Source organism: Trifolium pratense, linkage group LG3 (assembly GCF_020283565.1).
Source record: "Trifolium pratense cultivar HEN17-A07 linkage group LG3, ARS_RC_1.1, whole genome shotgun sequence".
Classification (NCBI taxonomy): Eukaryota; Viridiplantae; Streptophyta; class Magnoliopsida; order Fabales; family Fabaceae; genus Trifolium; species Trifolium pratense.
Window position 1 is genome coordinate 20,902,836 of NC_060061.1, and position 17,749 is coordinate 20,920,584.

General features: G+C 34.5%; 4 protein-coding genes and 1 pseudogene across 7 annotated transcripts; 3 read left to right on the top strand and 2 right to left on the bottom strand.

Moving 5' to 3' along the window:
* Positions 1–876: 876 nt before the first annotated feature.
* On the top strand, positions 877–3,446 carry LOC123917436 (annotated as a pseudogene).
* LOC123917438 lies at positions 2,085–5,791 on the bottom strand. Of its 4 annotated transcripts, none has more exons than XR_006812466.1 (3): positions 5,608–5,791; positions 4,045–5,024; positions 2,085–3,117 (listed from the first exon to the last, which is right to left on the bottom strand). XR_006812466.1 is itself a non-coding variant. In XM_045969142.1 (2 exons), exon 2 carries the CDS (start codon positions 5,012–5,014, stop codon positions 4,199–4,201), a length of 816 nt encoding a protein of 271 aa, XP_045825098.1. In that variant the 5' UTR covers positions 5,015–5,024; positions 5,608–5,791; the 3' UTR covers positions 3,541–4,198. The 4 variants fall into 4 exon arrangements, 2 of the variants coding, with proteins under 2 accessions (XP_045825098.1, XP_045825097.1); XR_006812465.1 differs by lacking the exon at positions 5,608–5,791 and adding an exon at positions 5,129–5,494 and having other exon boundaries at positions 2,994–3,117; XM_045969142.1 differs by lacking the exon at positions 2,085–3,117 and having other exon boundaries at positions 3,541–5,024.
* A 976-nt stretch (positions 5,792–6,767) lies between these two features.
* On the top strand, positions 6,768–9,774 carry LOC123919008. Its single transcript, XM_045971229.1, has 7 exons — positions 6,768–7,041; positions 7,138–7,211; positions 7,287–7,381; positions 7,834–7,942; positions 8,911–8,924; positions 9,151–9,252; positions 9,336–9,774. The coding sequence occupies exons 1-7, from the start codon at positions 6,911–6,913 to the stop codon at positions 9,465–9,467; spliced, it is 657 nt and encodes a 218-aa protein (XP_045827185.1). The 5' UTR covers positions 6,768–6,910; the 3' UTR covers positions 9,468–9,774.
* Positions 9,773–11,253, bottom strand: LOC123919006. Its single transcript, XM_045971228.1, has 3 exons — positions 10,717–11,253; positions 10,355–10,462; positions 9,773–10,261 (listed from the first exon to the last, which is right to left on the bottom strand). Exons 1-3 carry the CDS (start codon positions 11,062–11,064, stop codon positions 9,974–9,976), a joined length of 744 nt encoding a protein of 247 aa, XP_045827184.1. The 5' UTR covers positions 11,065–11,253; the 3' UTR covers positions 9,773–9,973.
* A 1,915-nt stretch (positions 11,254–13,168) lies between these two features.
* Positions 13,169–16,242, top strand: LOC123919002. Its single transcript, XM_045971223.1, has 3 exons — positions 13,169–13,432; positions 13,669–13,740; positions 14,535–16,242. Exons 2-3 carry the CDS (start codon positions 13,669–13,671, stop codon positions 16,023–16,025), a joined length of 1,563 nt encoding a protein of 520 aa, XP_045827179.1. The 5' UTR covers positions 13,169–13,432; the 3' UTR covers positions 16,026–16,242.
* Positions 16,243–17,749: the final 1,507 nt, after the last annotated feature.

Sequence of the window (17,749 nt, forward strand, 5' to 3'; positions counted from 1 at the left end):
AAACATTCGGATAGGGTGATTTGCACCATCATTATGGTTGCCGACTAACTATTGACAAATTGAGGAACTGATCGTCCTCAATCTCTTGTTAATAGTCGACGGGATCGGGATCATAATGACCGGAATGGACAGACCAGACCAACTGGGAGCGTGCAAACTCAATAGGATATTTCCATGCTAAGTGGTAAGCGACTGATGATGATGTAGTGAATATTTTATGATAGGATTTGGTTTATGTAAAAAGATAAAAATGGAACTATAAACAAATTTAATAAATAAAATTATGCAATTAGATTCTTTGTAGTCACAACTCACAATTTACACGGGTATTCATAAATCTCAAACATTTGATAAAATTGAATAACTAGTATTTCAAAAATGAGAAATTTTAAGGAAAAAATATCCTACCAAGATTTTTATAACATCCGCTACTTAAGTAGTGGACGACGGTATATTGGTAATTTGTAGGGCGCGCCTCAGAATCAGTAGGGTGGCAAAAGTAAGTCTCGATTTGAAATCCCTACTTCATATGTACGGTGAACAGTAATTGAACAAACAACAATACACAAATCACATTCTGACGACGTGAGAGCAAAGAAAGAAGGAAAATGAGTTTCGGTACCAAATAGTTGTACAATAAACCTCCTTTAACAATACACTTTCCACCATTTAGACCCCACAAAACTCTAGAAACTAATCTTCACAGTTGTGCGTAGAAGATACTTGGATTACACTAAAAATGATCCATATGAATTATCAAAAGGACATATCAATTAATGGTATTATGAGGAAAATTTTTCATCCCACTACCCACTTTCTCACCACACTCCTGGAAATTCCATTTTTGCCCTTGATCAAAAAATTCGGAACGCGTTTTCCATGCAATTTGTTTTCTTCAAGATACCGTAAGTGCTACATTTGTATCACTTAAAACACCGGAGAACCGAAACCCTCCTCCATTTCAGTGACTAACTTGAATCTGATGGTTTGCATCTCCCTCTATTTCTCCTCTATTTTGTATAGTAGATCCAAGTCATTTAAGTTGTATGATCTTGGTATAGTATGATCTCCAACTTTCACCTTTAAGCAAGGGGTGTTTTGCCTTTTCTAAACTTATATTTCATATACTATGTATTACTTCTATTCTAATTTCTAACGGAAGCCATATGCTTCTTAGCATGTGTTTGGTAGTGTGATAGCATTGCTCCTTCAATGCACTGAAATTTGTCAGGAAGTAACAGTTCTTTAAATTATTTTACAGGAACAAAGCACTGCAGTTCAAGAATATGGGCCAGATGAGAGCAATGGGACGGTGAACACTGCATCAATCACAAACAACCTCGTTTTGTGCAGCAATTCACCAGAGCATCAGAAGAGAAGCCAACCTCCTCTAGTCAGTGCACTGAAAGCTTCAGCTGAAGAAAATGCTGCCAGTTTTCACTTTCCAGGACATAACAGAGGCCATGCCGCTCCTGCTTCATTGACTCGACTCATTGGAATAAGACCGTACGCTCATGATTTGTCCAGCATTCCGGAACTTGATAACCTCTTTTGTCCCCAAGGACCCATATTAGAAGCACAAAAAGAAGCAGCTAAACTGTTGGATCATCAGAGACATGGTTTCTTGTCAACGGTACTACTTGTGGGGTCCAGGCAGCAATAATGGCAACCTGTTCACCGGGAGAATTTCTGATTCTTCCGAGGAATTGTCATTTATCGGCTATATCTGCCTTGGCGTTATCTGGTGCAGTGCCTAAGTGCATATTTCCTGACTATAAAAATGATTGGGACATCGCTGCTGGCGTCACTCCATTACAAGTAATTCAGATATTATACACAATCACATTGTTGCTATACTTGTGAAAAATCGGTGATAAAATAGATTTGCATGCTAACTTAGCATTATATATTACATAATTATCGTATTCATTCAAAAGTAATCTAAATAGAATTTATATCTCTAACACAAGATGAGTTTTTTCCTGATTACATGATTTTTCACTTGTCCTCAATATTGATATCAGAAATTCTCTTTAGACTCGACTCTTCTGGCAACCCTTACTAACGATGCTTGCTTTCTCTTGTTTTTTTTTTTTTACTGTGGCTGGTGTTGCAGGTATTGAACGCTATCCAGGAACTAGAATTTGAAGGGAAAAAAGCTGCAGCAGTTTTCATCACTTCACCTACTTATCATGGTGTTTGCAGTAACTTGAGCGATATTTCTGAGTTGTGTCATTCTCGGAAAATTCCTTTGATCGTTGATGAAGCTCATGGTGCACACCTAGGATTTCATTCTAAACTGCCTAGCTCAGCCCTTCAGCAAGGGGCTGATCTCATTGTACAGTCTACTCACAAGGTTCTTTGCTCTTTCACTCAATCATCTATGCTGCACATGTCAGGTGACATTGTAGACAAGGAAAAAATATCTAGGTGTCTCCACACTCTCCAAAGCACAAGTCCTAGTTACCTGCTTTTGGCATCCCTAGATGCTTCTAGAGCTCAACTTAGTGAAAGCCCTGATATTTTATTCGACCAAGCGATTGCATTAGCCAATATAGCAAAGTGCTTGCTAAAGCAAATCCCTGGAATCTCAGTGCTTGATAATTCCAGCTTTCCGAACTTTCCTGCATTTGATCCATTGAGGCTTACTATAGGTTTTTGGGAGCTTGGTATTTCAGGTTACAAAGCAAATGAAGTCTTATGCAGGGATTTCGGAATTGTCCGCGAACTTGTTGGGAATAAATCTATCACTTATGCACTTAACCTTGGAACTTGTAGAGACCATGTCCAAAGGCTTATATCGGGAGTGAAGTATTTAGCTGCAACAAGTTCTACTGTGCAGCAACCTAAAGACAGGTTGTTTACTGATCATGCACCCTTTGATGATATAATCATGAGTTTGACCCCTAGAGATGCATTTTTTGCAAGTAAAAAAAAGTAACGGTGAAGGAGAGCATTGGTAAGGTTTCGGGGGAGCTTATATGTCCATTCCCTCCAGGCAGTATTGATCCCCGGCGAGTTTATTACTGAGAGAGCTGTCGATTATCTACTCAATGTAATAAGTAAAGGTGCTGATATTAGTGGAGCATCTGACCCCTTACTTTCTTCTATAGTTGTCTGCAATGTAGTTGATGACAACTATTAGATATAAAACTTAGTTATAACAGTTAGTTATACTAGTTAATTATACTAGCTAGTTGTTCTTTTCATCGGCTACATAAGCCTCATGATTCCTTAATTTAATTTATATTCTCTTGTTATCAATATAAATCCAATTTACTTTTCTCAACTTTCCTCTTTTTAACAACTTCTATCAAGAATAGTAATAAGAACCACGTTGAAGCTATATTCTCTCGTTATCCAACACGTGTCGGTGTCGACATGGTAGTCAATCCCGGGCAATCCCAGTGGGATCCCAGTGGAGCGGCGCGGCGCGGAGCGGAGCTCTGCCGGGATGGGATGGCTCGGCCGTGTCGTGTCTATTCAATTACTTATATTATGGCAAATCACTACGTAACACCCTAAACCATATGTCTATAATAACAATAACAATAACAATCACCAATCAAAGATTAGTTCAAGTACATGACTTAAATAAGTGCAAGATACTACATCGTAGGGATTAATACAATCCATAGAAACTAATACAAAATACAGAAACCATCCGATGAGAATTATCGAGTAATGCAGATATGACTTCTCCTTCTGCCATGTTTCCGGGTGGTATGAAAACAATTTTCTTTTTGCATCCAACATATACCGAATTGGCAGAGAGCCAATCCATACCTAATATGACATCCATACTCTTCAAATGTACACAAATCAAGTCCACTAAAAAGGTTCAATCTGAAACTGTAATGGGACAAGTTTCACATACCCACGCGGTCTCTATTCTACCGTCAGTTGCAGCAGTTACTACCATTGGAGTAGGTAAAGGGTCTACTTCTAAATTAAGCCTTTTAACTCATTTTGAGGAAATGAAATAATGTGATGTTTTACTATAAACAAAAAACGAAGTTCTTGATTTAAATATATAGCACATACCGGTAATGAGATCATTGTTCCCCTTCGACTTCTTAGCATCCAAACCGTACACTCTAGCTGACATTGTGGTTTCTGCTTCATTCGCTCCTTTATTTCTCAATAAGGGCTACTCCTTCTTCATGTAGTTTGGCTGCTTACCTGAAACTTTCTATTTCTACCATGCTTGCTCCCTTTCGTTATGAATCTTATTTAGACTTGCTTCCGCAATATAACATTGTTGTACTAGTTCTGCAAAACTGTTGTGACTCTGCAGAGACACAATGTGGCCAATATCGTCTTTCAGACCAAACATGAATCGATTAATCATCCACCCCTCAATGCCCTCATCTGGGGAATACACGGAATGACGGGAGAACTGGGCCATCTCTTCGAACTTTGCAATAAATTCTGATACCGACATAGTCCCCTGCTTAATTTGGAAAAACTCCTGCTCTTTCTGGAACCTAAACCTATCTAGAGAATACTTCTTAAGAAATTCCGCCTGAAAGTGCTCCCAATCCACTGGAATGTGAGAAGCAGTCATGTATGCTAGAGCTCCTTTCCACCAGGTTTTTGCTGCGCCGTTAAGCATACGAGAAGCACACATCACTTTCTCTTCTTCTGTACACCGAATCACCTTGAAGACTTTTTCCATCTCCTTTAACCAACCATGAGCTTCCAAACAATTGAAACTCCCTTCATAAAGCGGTGGTTTCATCTTATAAAATTCACGAAAGACTCTATTCCCAATTTCTTCTTCTTCTGGAGGAGGATGTACTCCTTGCTGTTGCTGCTGCATGAATTGTTGAGCCTGTTGCATAAACTGTTGCATCATCTGCATCATAACTTGTTGTTGTTGTTGTTCTTCTTCTTCTTGTTGTATCGGAGGATTTTCATTCTCATTGACCCCTTGACTCCCTCCCGGATCCTCCCTTTGGTTCCTTCTTTGATTCTTACGCGGCCTTCCTGGTCCCCTTTGATTTTCCGCCATAATATCCTGCCTATCACATACAAATATTAAGCTGATCAGAAAATTGCAGATTTCCCAGCAACTATATGTTCAAAGCAAAAAAAAGCAGTACTGAACTAAACAATGCAAAATTACAATTTTCTGTAATCCATTCTAAGCATTTATCCCTGGTTTTGTGACATCGAGTTTGTTTGCTCTATTCTCTTAGCTCGGGCTCCTATCAAGCTTAGCTTCGCGCATGATAATGATAGCGGCATTCTTTTTTTTTTTTTTGTTTTGGGGAAGGAAGTCGCTCGCTAGTGCACCTCACCCAAGGTTCACGTCGCTAGGTCAATTCATGCTTCCACGCACTCCCGCCTCGTGTTTTCGACAGAGTAAGTGTTATATATATATATATTATGAATTAAGGTGAATATTAAACAATTTATCAACCTCTAAAACCCTAACTCCCCAACTAATTAAAGATCCATTAAAAGTTAGTATAGGTAACTCTTCTACTTATTGTCTCAATCAATCTATATATATATATATATATATATATACTCCATCTATCTAGTCCTTTCATCTACATTCCAAAATCGTAATCTATGATCAAGAGTTAAATAAGAACTCACCTGAATTAATGTGAGATGAACTTCAAAGATTAACTAGGTTGTTGATGAAAACTCCCAATTTCTTGAATTCCACGAACAATGCTTTTGGTTATGGAGTTGGGTTCGGTTGTGAAGAGAGAAAAAGAGAGAGTTGGGTTTCAGTTTCCTTGAGTTTTACTAACATGCCTCTCGACAAAATTATACTATCGCAAATAAGTTTGGACTATTAATATTTATTATTAAAAATTATAAAAAATTTGATATTTTTAATTAATTATTATTAAAAATTATTTTTAAAAAATGATATTTAGAAGATACTTATTGACAAAAAAAATTATATATTTTTATTCTAACATTTATTTTTATAGATAGTCGAAGTAATATTTTTAATTGAATTTTGGAAAGTATAATCAATTACTTGAGATATTAAGTTACTAGGTTTAGTCTAACAGTGATCAGTTTGAGTACCACGCGTGTTTTTCTTTTTGATAATTGAGTACTACGCGTGTGGTTTTAGGTTTAATTTCTATTGGCACCATTGTACCTTTTATTTTTTATCATGTAGAGATTCAAAAATTACGGTTGCTTGAATTCTTTTGAAGTTACAAAGTTATTGTGTCATTTTTAAAATTGTTTTTTTCTCAAAGACATTTATGTTTTTTTAGGGGTATTTTTTCTTTTGTGAACTAATTGACTTATAAGTTATAAAAGATTTTTTTATAAATTCTCATACCTAAACCTCTTATTTATATTATTTTATCCTTGATCAAGTTTTCTTAAAACTTATATGATTGAAATGAAAGAGTCATTCTTGCCCTTTTATTTTAATATTTTTTGCAGTTTTGTTCCCCCACCACATTTTTTAACCGACTAGCACAAAACATGTGGCAGGATCCACATGGCAATGAACAATATTCACATAAGCATTTTTTAACCAGTTTGGCACGAAAACACCGATGCGGCAATATTCACGTGATAAAAACAATATACACATCAACGTTTTTTTTAGCATGGAAAATGCTTATATTTTTTTATTAAAAATAATACATTTGCCAACATGTACTTGTTTTTTGTCACGTGGATAATGTCACATCAGCATGTAAAATAGCGAGATTAAAAGTGCAATTAAGAAAAGAAAAAGAAAAAAAATTGTAAGCGATTCATGTCATGTATTGTTGGCCACTCTGTTATGTCAAAACCGCAAAAGAGGAAAGGATAAGGGAGGAACATCCGTACAAACCAAAAAAGAGGCATCAGTCACAGAATAGTATTAGTGTAGTGTGTGTGTAAGTATCAATCCAAATTTCAAACACAATACATAAACATGATGATGATGATGATGATGTTTGCCTCCACTTCCATTACACACGGAGTCAGAGTTACTTCATTCACAACTCCAATTGCTAAATCAAGAAGACACACTTTTTCTCTATCCTTCTTCTCCAACAGAACAAGGTAGGTACCCAATTACTTCACATATTTATTTTACTACTCCTTGCTTCATGTTTCAGAATCATATTTTACTTTTTTTTTTTTTTTTTTTTATTGCAGCTTAGATATTTTCTCTACTCCCACTGAAACAAGACTTAGACATATCAATACCCCAATTTCAGCTTCTAATTCAGGTTATTTTTCCTACCCATTTTCTCTTTTGAGGTTTACTATTTCTAAACTAATCTTATTATGTTATTGCTTTGTAGGTTTAGAAGCATCAACTATACATTCAAATGATGTTTCAGCCTTGTTAACGGATGTCACTGTAGTTGAAGAACCAGGAGATGAAAATAAGATACAAGTGAGTGAGTCAGCATGCATCAAAAATTAATTCCAATGTACAAATTTTCTGTTCTGTCATGCTTGATTAATCGGCTTCCATGTCAGATTAGATTACACTAACACTTATGATTACACTGAATTATGTCATTTTCTTAAATTATTATCGGTGTCGACGTGTCCGTGTTGTGTCCGGTGTCCGTGTCCGTGTCCATGCTTCATAGCTTTTGTCTATCCGATCAGATTAGACTCGAAGCTAATGTCATCACTATAACCATGCAACCTGCAGCTTCAAATATAAACAAATTGTGCCCAAATATATTGCTATAATAAGCCTTGTTCTTTTCCCTTTAGCCTCCTCCTTTTATCATGGAAAATATTTGTGTGAAGAGCTTCATATTAATTTTATGTATGCATTTTCTGGTCCCTGCTGTTTTGGAGCTTGACTTTGTGATCTCTTGATTTAAATTTCAGCTAAGAGTGGAGTTGACTGGTGATCAAACACAGAAGGTATTTGACAAGATCCTCATAAACTTAGGTCGTACTGCCCCACCGGTTCCTGGATTTCGCATGCAAAAAGGAGGTAAAAAGCTTCACTATTGATAAAGATTTATACCATTCAATTTCATACACATAACCAGTGTTGTCAAATGGCGGTTATAGCGGCGCTATAGCATAGCAGAATTTGAACAAATTGCAATTATTCTGCAATATGCTATTTAGTATAAAGTGTTGTAAATTAGTAGCTATAGTGGCGCTATAACACTTTAGCATAGCTGAATTTAAACAAACCCTTATTTTCCATAATCCACAATTGACAATACAACACTGAACATATCTAGTGGTTATCACATTTTTTACTTTCATGTCCTGTTACTACATTCATATGTCCTGTTACGATTCATGTATTGCAATACACGCCATGAACACACATGAGCTTGGCATTTGCTGCAAAATTCCTCCCACATTTAAAAACCCTTATCCTCAAGAGTTGGACGAACACAAGGAATTACCAACCACATTCTAGACACAATAAAAAGTTACAACCATTTTTGTGTGAAATAAAATAAATTACTATATAAGCTACATTCAGCTGCTTATACCGTCGTTACAAAGTATCGACTTTTGGCCGAATGTGACCGTCACATTTGCATCATATATTTTCTTGATCAACAAAGGCCCTCTCCGTGAGTCTCAAGCATGTAGGATTTCTCTGTTAAATCTTGGTCCTCGACCTGCATCCAATTGGCCCTCTTCTTGAGTCTCATCTTGAGTCTCAATTATCTCTGATACCAAATATGCAGCCCAATGATGAAAATGCCGCTATGCTGGTAAATGAAAGGAAACTAGACTTTCGTTTATACTTGACAATTACATCGAGAGGTGCCACCTATTTAAATTGATATTTATTTCTTGTTGTTGATGTTATTTTACTTGTGATTCATTCTTCTGTTCATCATAGTTCAAAATATCATCAGCATACGAAATTCAAGTTCATGGATTTTAACTTAATTACTTTTTACATGCTTTGCAATGTGTGAACTGCTCCAGGAAAATCATCAAAGGTGCGCAATTCTCAATGAAGTTTTTATATTTGATGAATTATTTTTTAGTATTCTTTTGATCCATAAATTATTCACTCATTCTTCTGTAATATTGTTTGTAACATCACTATAGTTAAAATGTTAGTATTAAGTCATCCATTGCATGAATGCGACATCACATCCGTAGATCATGATCATATATGTTTTATTCTTCGTTGAAGATAACTTGGTTAGAAAATCCATGCAGATCCCACCAGACTTTCTTTTAGAGATGCTTGGGGAAGAACGTGTCACTAAGTTTGCAATACAAGAAATACTCAATTGTACAATGGCTGATTATGCAAAAAGGGCAAGTGATTTTTTTTCCTCCCTATGTGGCTGCTGTCATGGTTATAGATAAACTTATTTCCACATTTGATTTCTCAATTCCAGGAAAACTTGGATGCCAAGGACAAGAAAGTTAGCACTGTTCAAACGGAACAAGAACTAAAAAAATCATTCAGAGCAGGAAAAAAATTTAGCTTCAATGTTATATTTGAGCCTAATGATTCTGAAGGTAAATAACTTGTTTTGAGGGATCTAGCTGTTGCGCATAACCAGATTAATGATTAAGGGATCAACAAGATTTGTCTCACAACGATATGCAGCTAAAAGAGTTACTTTAATCGTCAGTTTGATGATCACATGAAAATAAAAGTGAAATATTCTGACAGGAAACTTACAGGAAAAATGTATAAGAAACTCATCATTAGATTATTCATCGTGGTTTTGCGGTTATACTGAACTAACAGAGTGATATATTGCAGAATTTGAATATCTTTACAGCCTTTTAAATTAAATGGCGAATTGTCAATTACGACGTTCATTTTTATGCCTTTGTCATTGTGTGTCTACTGTCTACATTTTGCTCAGTTCAAAATAATTGCATCTCTTGTTAAGCAGAAAACCGCAATCAACAACCTTAGAGTAAATAGAAATAGCCAAGTTGTTGGGGATTTTGAATTCAAAGAAGAGCTAAATGGGACAGTCTCTTATGCATATAAGCTGGAAATATGGAAACTAAAAAATTTCTAGTCTCGTATAATAGAATCACGGAGATCTGTGTATAGACCGGTGAGGGAGTACTGCCGTAGATTTTTCACTTCATACCAAGAATTTAGAGCATCGAGATTCTTGTCAGTCCCTGAGAATGTCAGCTGTATGCCAATGTTGCAGGCAGCGGTACCGTTCTTTTGACATTGTGTGTTTGGCACTGCACAGTCTTGCTTATTCAGGCAAACGCTTCCACCGGAACATGAATCACAGCCGAAACTTTTCCAAAACAAGTTTTGAAGGGTTCCTTCTTGAAATTCAAGAACCTGTTAACCAACCAACATCCAAATTCAAAATTACATTCCTAAATGAAATTATATTCTTACAAAAGCAAAAAATTGACCATGTCAAGTTATTACCAAAGTGAAACTGATAATTATGTAACTTTCGTCGGCAAACATAACTGGTAGTGATCTTGCTGCATATTTCTGTCCAGCAAATGCAACCATATATCCACCAGCTCTGGCCTGATAAAACCCCTAAGTTAGTGGAGAACAAACAACCAAAAGTATAATGAAGAGTTTACGAAAATAAGTTGAAAACAACTTATGAACAAGTTATAAGTAGTATCATAACCTCCTCGATACATTCTCACAAATATTTATGCCAATGAAAAAGGTTGAATAAGTCAATCTAAATAGACACAAAGACTTGTAAATTAAGAACATCTCCTATATACAGTAAGCTCGACTTAAAATCGTGAAGAGATAGAACTCAATACCAGGTCTATGGAGCTGCTGTTAACGGTAAGTAGGGAGATTTCGTCCACCTTTGGCCTAAACATAGCAAGCTGTGCTCCTTTGCCTGCAAGGTTAAGGCGAGAGTCACAAGGCGAAAGCTGTGGACCATTATCCGGTGTGAAAGCTTGTTTGCTCGAAAACGCAATGCCAAAGGTAAAACCGTCTCTAGTCTGAACTTTAGCATCTTGACATGGACTATAAACATCATTTGTATCAATTGCATCTGCAACAAACATAGCCACCATAGCAATGACAATCAACTCTTTCACCAAACATGTTTTCCTTATCTTGAACAACATGGCCAAGAAAATTTCTTCATCCATCCTCATTTTCTTCAATTGGGTGATCAATCTCTGAACAAAATAACAAAAGGATGAATATAACTATTTTTTTTTTTTGGGTCAACATAGAAAAAACAATATTTTAAGGTGGTGATGAAAACAAAGTGGTATCAAAATTTGTTATTAATTAATTAAGATTAAAATTTGTAATTTTTGAATAAGGATATACGTGCGGCACATAAATCCAGGATAATATAATATGATAAATCAAACAAGAAGAATGTGAAGATGCATTATAAATTCAAATAAAAACAAAAAATAATGGTAACTTAAGAATCAAGGAACCGATTCCCATACCTTAAAGTTGAAATAATCGAATTTTATATCTCAAGAATGTTGAAGAGATCTAACGGTGAGGTTTGGTTTGTTTATGATTCCAGCACAAGGAATGATGGTGTCAACTAATTCAAGAATGATGGTGGCAAAGAAACATTTATTGAATTTGTTTTTTTACCAGATTGTTAACAACAACAAAAATTTGTTTATTGACGAGTAATGCAAATTATCGGGTGAAAACCAGAATTGATCAGTTAAGAAGATGTTGGAATTTTATGCGTTCGTATTATGATAAAAATTATTATTATTTTTTTTTTACTAAACTATTATATGTGGCATCTAATATGGACATGATTTAAAAGTATACCTTAATACTTTTAGTAAATACTAGTAATAAATATAATAAAATGTTATATATGCTATCCATTTATTATTATTATTATTATTATTATTATTATTATTAAATTCAGTTTTTTACTAAAAATAGTAAAGGTATACTCTTTGACCATTTTATAGAGGTCCCATGTTTTTTTTTGAAGAGTTTATATAGTGGTCCCATATGTTAAATGCATTCTTATTAGATTACCGAATAAGATGATACGAGGTAAAATGAGCCATTGAACAAAAAATTTGTCTAAAAATTATGTTTAGACGCAAAAGTTAAAAATCATGATTTTAAATTAGAATAAACTCTTGGACACAAATTATGTTTAGACGCAAAAGTTAAAAATCATGATTTCTAGCCTTGAACTACTGGACAAAAAACTAACAACTAATATTAACTCATTTTTTTTTAAATGTATCTTAATAAGTACCGATACAGTGGCACGTTATAAATATATAGATCAATAATAAAAAAAATTACTCCTTTCAATTTTATTTTTTGATTAATCCTTTCAGTCTTATATATAAACAAAAGTAAACTTTTTAAAATGAGCCAATGAATAAAAAATTTGTCCACAAATTATGTTTAGACGCAATCAATAGAATAAATTCTTGCGTAAAAAAAATTAGAAAATTCTAATGCCGAAATCAATGATAGAATAAAAAGTTCTAAAATATACTGTCAATTTTAAGTCTTCACAATCACTTTTGACTTTCACAAAATGAATCCATACATGCCCTTAACTCTTTACTTTTCTAGCAGTACGGTAGAAATTCTCAAAATGGAATGACCAGCTGGCTTCAATTTTCCCCTTTGACTATATTTTCCACATCTCATTGCGTCTCACGTAATTGGATTAAAAATTAGTTGATCAAGTAATTAAATTTAAATGGAAATTTAGCTTAGTTAGTTGATACATCACATTTTATATATAGAATTCGGAGTTTGAACCTCAGATATCCTACTAATCCATAAGGATGATATTTCTAGTCACTAGACTACCTAAAAAAAATGATTAATGATTTCTTTTTAGAATGAATCGTTTAAAAGAATTTGAGTTTAATAGAAATAATTTTTAGCCAGATTATATAATTATTAATTTGGAGTTGAATTCTAGATTATCATGTATGCTTTCTCAAAATTTGGGAGTTAATAAAAAATGGTCAAGCTAAACAGGATCCTCAAAAACATGTTAAGCATTTTCAAAAAAAACAATCTTAGCCATTGATTTTGAGATTAAACTACCAAGATTTATTACTGCTTAGTGCAATTACCCCATGATATCTAAATCGATATGATGAGTCATAGGAGAATTAGTACTATTTTTGTGCATGGCTAGTAGTTTTTCACATGCATGTTTCATGACTCCACACAATCCTATTTCCATGCATCTACATACGACATTGGTTCCCATGACAATTACTTTGGGCAGTAGTAGTAGTGGCAGTAAGATTAATAATGCTTTTCCATTTTAAGCACTCAGTTCAATTTCTTAATTATTTCTACTACTTACCATTTTAAGTAATTCAGCATCCATCCACAATACTGTTACTTTTCTGGCTAATGACACAGATTGATAACCAACACTATCATCATTCATCACATACTACTTAATCACTAAGCTTTTCAAATGCTCTCTATCTCTTCTTGCTCTGAACCTGAAACCAAATCTCAAGTTTCAGCTTAATTTTCAAGGTTTTTCTATCTTCCTTCCTTCCTTCCTTGTTTTACTTTCAAACTATCTATAGGTTTTGCATTTTTGCTGTAAAATGCATCTTAGATCTGGTCTTTTTTCCATTCATCTGAGATAGCGCATTCTGTTCTGTTTTTATGGTCTTTTGGTTAAGTTTCTGTTTGTAATTCAAAACTTTGGCACTTTTTGTGCTCTTCTTGTTAATCAAGTTTAATTATATTTTCCCTTACAAAAACAGATGGATCATGATCAACAAGACAAGCCATCTTTCTTTGCTATCATTAAAGAAGGCTTCAACACCAACTCCATGGTAATTCATTTCTACTTTAATTTGTTCAAACTTTCTCCCACATCATCTCATGCATTACTACAATTTATTATCTTCTTTGGATTATGATGGCAACTAAACTATAAGTATGAAAATTAAGTGAGATTTGTTTTTATAGGTTAGTAAGATAGTTGTTCAGTCATGAGATCCATCATAGTCCAGATCTCAAACTCAGTAATTTTAGTTTCTAAAGAAAATCCAAATTTGTTTATATTTTAAACCATTTGATTGAAATCGGACTATCATGGATCCCCTGACTGCCGTGTGCAGTCATTGACTGCAAGGAATCGAGGTTCATATACATTATACATGTGTTTTTTTATTTTATAAGTATGAAAAGTGAGATTTATTTTTATAGGTACAAGATAGTTGTTATATATGTTAGTTTTCGGAGTTTATATCTCGGACGTTCTGCTTAAAACTCCTTTGATATCTCTTAACTTACCAACCGAACTGCCTATTAGGGACAAATTGGGAATTCTAACAATAGCTTTTAGGTTATACATATACATACGAACCTGGATTCCCTGCATTCACGCAGTCATGAGATCCATCCTAGTCCAGATCTCAAACTCAGTAATTTTAGTTTCTAAAGAAAATCCAAATTTGTTTATATTTTAAACCATTTGATTAAGATCGGACTATCATGGATCCCCTGACTGCCGTGTGCAGTCATTGACCGCAAGGAATCAGGGTTCATATGCACAGATACATGTGTTTTTATTTTATTGTAAACATTACTTCTTGCTACCATGATTTTTTGTCATAATCTGCAGAAAGTCCCAAAGAAGATTGTTATGAATTTGGGTGAAGAGTTGTGGAACAATGCTTTGATTTTTCTGATAGGCTCTTCTGGTGAGAAATGGCAAATGAGTATTTTGAAGAAAGAAAATGACATATATCTGCAAAATATTGGTTGGCAAAAATTTCTGAAAGACAACTCGGTGTTAAATGAAGAGCTCTTGCTTTTCACATATAAGGAAGAGAACAGGTTCCGGGTTCAAATTTTTTGTAAGAATGGATTAGAGAGACCATGCGTCCAGAAAGAACCAGAAGTTGCAGCTCCAATTGTACCCGAGACAACGGGGAGTAGCCAACAAAAAACCCCTGCTGGTGATAGTTTATGCGTCAAGGAAGAAAAAGAAGAAGCTGTAGCACCAATGGTGGTGAAGAGAAAGAGGGGTAGACCAAGAAAAAATGCTCCTCCTCCTCCTGAGAGATGCTTCAAGGAAAAGGGAGCAGAAGCAGAAGCTGCAGCAACAATGGCGGCCAAAGGAATGGAGGATAGACCAAGAACAAATGATTTTCCTGAGAGAGTATGTGTCAAGAAAAAAGAAGCAGAAGCTGCGGCAACAACAGTGGCCAAAGGAATGAAAGATAGCCCAAGAAAAAATGCCTCTCCTGAGAGAGTATGTGTATGTGTCGCGAAAAAAGAAGCAGAAGCTGCAAGAGCGACAATGGTGGCCAAAGGAATGATGAATAGGCCAAAATATGTTTCTCCTGAGAGAGTATTCGTCATGAAAAAAGAAGCAGAATCTGCAACATCAACAATGGCGGCCAAGGGAATGAAAGATAGACCAAAATATGTTTCTCCTGAGAGAGTATTCGTCATGAAAAAAGAAGCAGAATCTGCAACATCAACAATGGCGGCCAAGGGAATGAAAGATAGACCAAAATATGTTTCTCCTGAGAGAGTATTCGTCATGAAAAAAGAAGCAGAATCTACAACATCAACAATGGCGGCCAAGGGAATGAAAGATAGACCAAAATATGTTTCTCCTGAGAGAGTATTCGTCATGAAAAAAGAAGCAGAATCTGCAACATCAACAATGGCGGCCAGAGGAATGAAGGATATACCAAAATATGTTTCTCCTGTGAGAGTATTCGTCCCGGAAAAAGAAGCAGAAGCTGCAACAGAAACAATGGCGGCCAAAGGAACGAAGGATAGACCAAAATATGTTTCTCCTGAGAGAGTATTCGTCGTGAAAAAAGAAGCAGAAGCTGCAACATCAACAATGGGAGCCAAGGGAATGAAGGATAGACCAAAATATGTTACTCCTGAGAGAGTATTTGTCATAAAAAAAGAAGCAGAAGCTGCAGCAACAATGGTGGCCAGAGGAATAAAGGATAGACCAAGAAACAATGCTTCCCCTCAAAGTGTGTGCCTCAAGAAAACAGAAGCAGTAGCTGCAGAAACAATGGTGGTTAAAGGAATGAAGGGTAGGCCAAGAAGAAATTCTGCTCCTGCTGTTATCATAATAGACTGATAAGAAAACAAATATCTGTTATATATATTCTCAGATTGAAATAGATACTGAGATAATTAAGGCATGTTTAACAACAATCCAAATATTGGAGTTAATTAATTATTAGGATTTATTATGTAGTTGTTATTGTTATGAATGACACTGCATTATTAGACATTAAGTGGATGGTACTAGGATTTCTAATTATAAGTTCTGGATTTTATTGGTGAAATTCAAATTAATTGAATGTTAATTATTTTACACTATTTGTTGTTAAATATAATTTGATCTCAACTCCAAACAAGCTATGATACCATGTTAAATATCTTTGAATCTCAATTTCAAAAGCGAGCTCATAGTGTGAGATTGTGCTCGTATATTTATACACTCAACAGTCCGAAAACTTAAACAATATGAAACTTCAAACAAACTCGAAAACCACAACTACCTATTTAACATTTGTTAATCTAGCTTTGTCTCATAAGTTTATAACAATCAAGTTTGGGGAGTCTGTTTATTAATTTTATGGGTATATATTTCTAATACAAAAAAGCCTTGCAAGTTAACACTACTACTATACGAAGAGAAAAAAATAATGAGTTTCTTTTTTGGTACATCCCGTGTGCGTGCCATGTCAATTTTAAATATATCTTTGTTTGTTGGTTAATTAGCGAATCAAATTCGTTAAATAAGCAACAAATGAAAAAAAAAAAAAAAAATTCAAATGCAAGAACGGTTTAAGATTTCATGCTGGCAAATCTTGATAATATATATATATATATAGTGGCTACTTCTAATGTGCACAAGTAGCACAAATTGTGCACCATGCACAAGTTGCTCGTATTATTATAAGGAATACGAATTTTACAAAATCCACCGTTGGATTGAAAGTTTATATCATATAGATCGTCCATAATTTTTTTTAAAAAAATCGAAAATTATTTGATATGTTATTGTGACCCATCAAAATTAACGGTTTATGAATTTTAATTGAATACCGTTAATCTTGATGAGTCTCAATAACATATCAAATAATTTTTAATTTTTTTTAAAAAATTTATGGATGATCTTTATGATATAAACTTTCAATCCAACGGTAGATTTTATAAAATTCGTATTCGTTATAATAATTTTGTATTCCATAAGCGTTTGAATAAGTTGTTTATCGAAATAGACCTTAAGAGTGTGCAGTGATGGACCCACGTTAAGATTTGTGTAGGCATTCATAGAGGAACTCGTGTGGATGAGAGGGGATTGAATCATTCATTCATCAGATACGTCTTCTTCCGTGATTCATTTCACGTCAACTCTAATTAGTTATCATCCCCGACTATGTTTTGGGGAAAAATTAATATTAGACATATACAATATAAAGTAAATGACCACGTAGAGTGAAGATAAACATTAGTCCATAAAAAAGAGTAAAGAAAATTTGACTAATTGACTAAAGTTACACATCAAACAAAACACGTATTCTCGTGCGGCATGTTTTGTTTGATGTGTAAACTTTAGTCAATTATTTAAATTTTCTATAGAACAAATAATAGTCATAACATTAATGTTGATTTATGTATCAATATTAATTAGCAAGTGATATAAAATTAACATACAACGATATATGACCACAAGTAGTAGGGATTCTCGCAGTTCGCAGTTTAGTTTGGATCGATTTTGTGTCAAAAATTCATCCGATCTAAAGTTAAAATTACAAGTGGTTAAGTTCCATTTTGGATGACTACTTAAAA

What these genes read in the sequence shown, in the direction of transcription:
- LOC123917438 (XM_045969141.1), bottom strand. Translation starts at nt 5,154, where the DNA reads ATGCTTAGAATGGATTACAGAAAATT. An exon ending in AGAATGGATTACAGAAAATT is followed by an intron (nt 5,025 to 5,128) that starts GTAATTTTGCAT and finishes TGTATGTGATAG; the next exon opens with GCAGGATATTATGGCGGAAA.
- LOC123919008 (XM_045971229.1), top strand. Translation starts at nt 6,911, where the DNA reads ATGATGATGATGATGATGATGTTTGCCTCCACTTCCATTACACACGGA. An exon ending in AATTTCAGCTTCTAATTCAG is followed by an intron (nt 7,212 to 7,286) that starts GTTATTTTTCCT and finishes ATTGCTTTGTAG; the next exon opens with GTTTAGAAGCATCAACTATA. An exon ending in GAGATGAAAATAAGATACAA is followed by an intron (nt 7,382 to 7,833) that starts GTGAGTGAGTCA and finishes TTTAAATTTCAG; the next exon opens with CTAAGAGTGGAGTTGACTGG.
- LOC123919006 (XM_045971228.1), bottom strand. Translation starts at nt 11,064, where the DNA reads ATGAGGATGGATGAAGAAATTTTCTTGGCCATGTTGTTCAAGATAAGG. An exon ending in ACAGCAGCTCCATAGACCTG is followed by an intron (nt 10,463 to 10,716) that starts GTATTGAGTTCT and finishes GGGTTTTATCAG; the next exon opens with GCCAGAGCTGGTGGATATAT. An exon ending in TAATTATCAGTTTCACTTTG is followed by an intron (nt 10,262 to 10,354) that starts GTAATAACTTGA and finishes GTTGGTTAACAG; the next exon opens with GTTCTTGAATTTCAAGAAGG.
- LOC123919002 (XM_045971223.1), top strand. Translation starts at nt 13,669, where the DNA reads ATGGATCATGATCAACAAGACAAGCCATCTTTCTTTGCTATCATTAAA. An exon ending in GCTTCAACACCAACTCCATG is followed by an intron (nt 13,741 to 14,534) that starts GTAATTCATTTC and finishes CATAATCTGCAG; the next exon opens with AAAGTCCCAAAGAAGATTGT.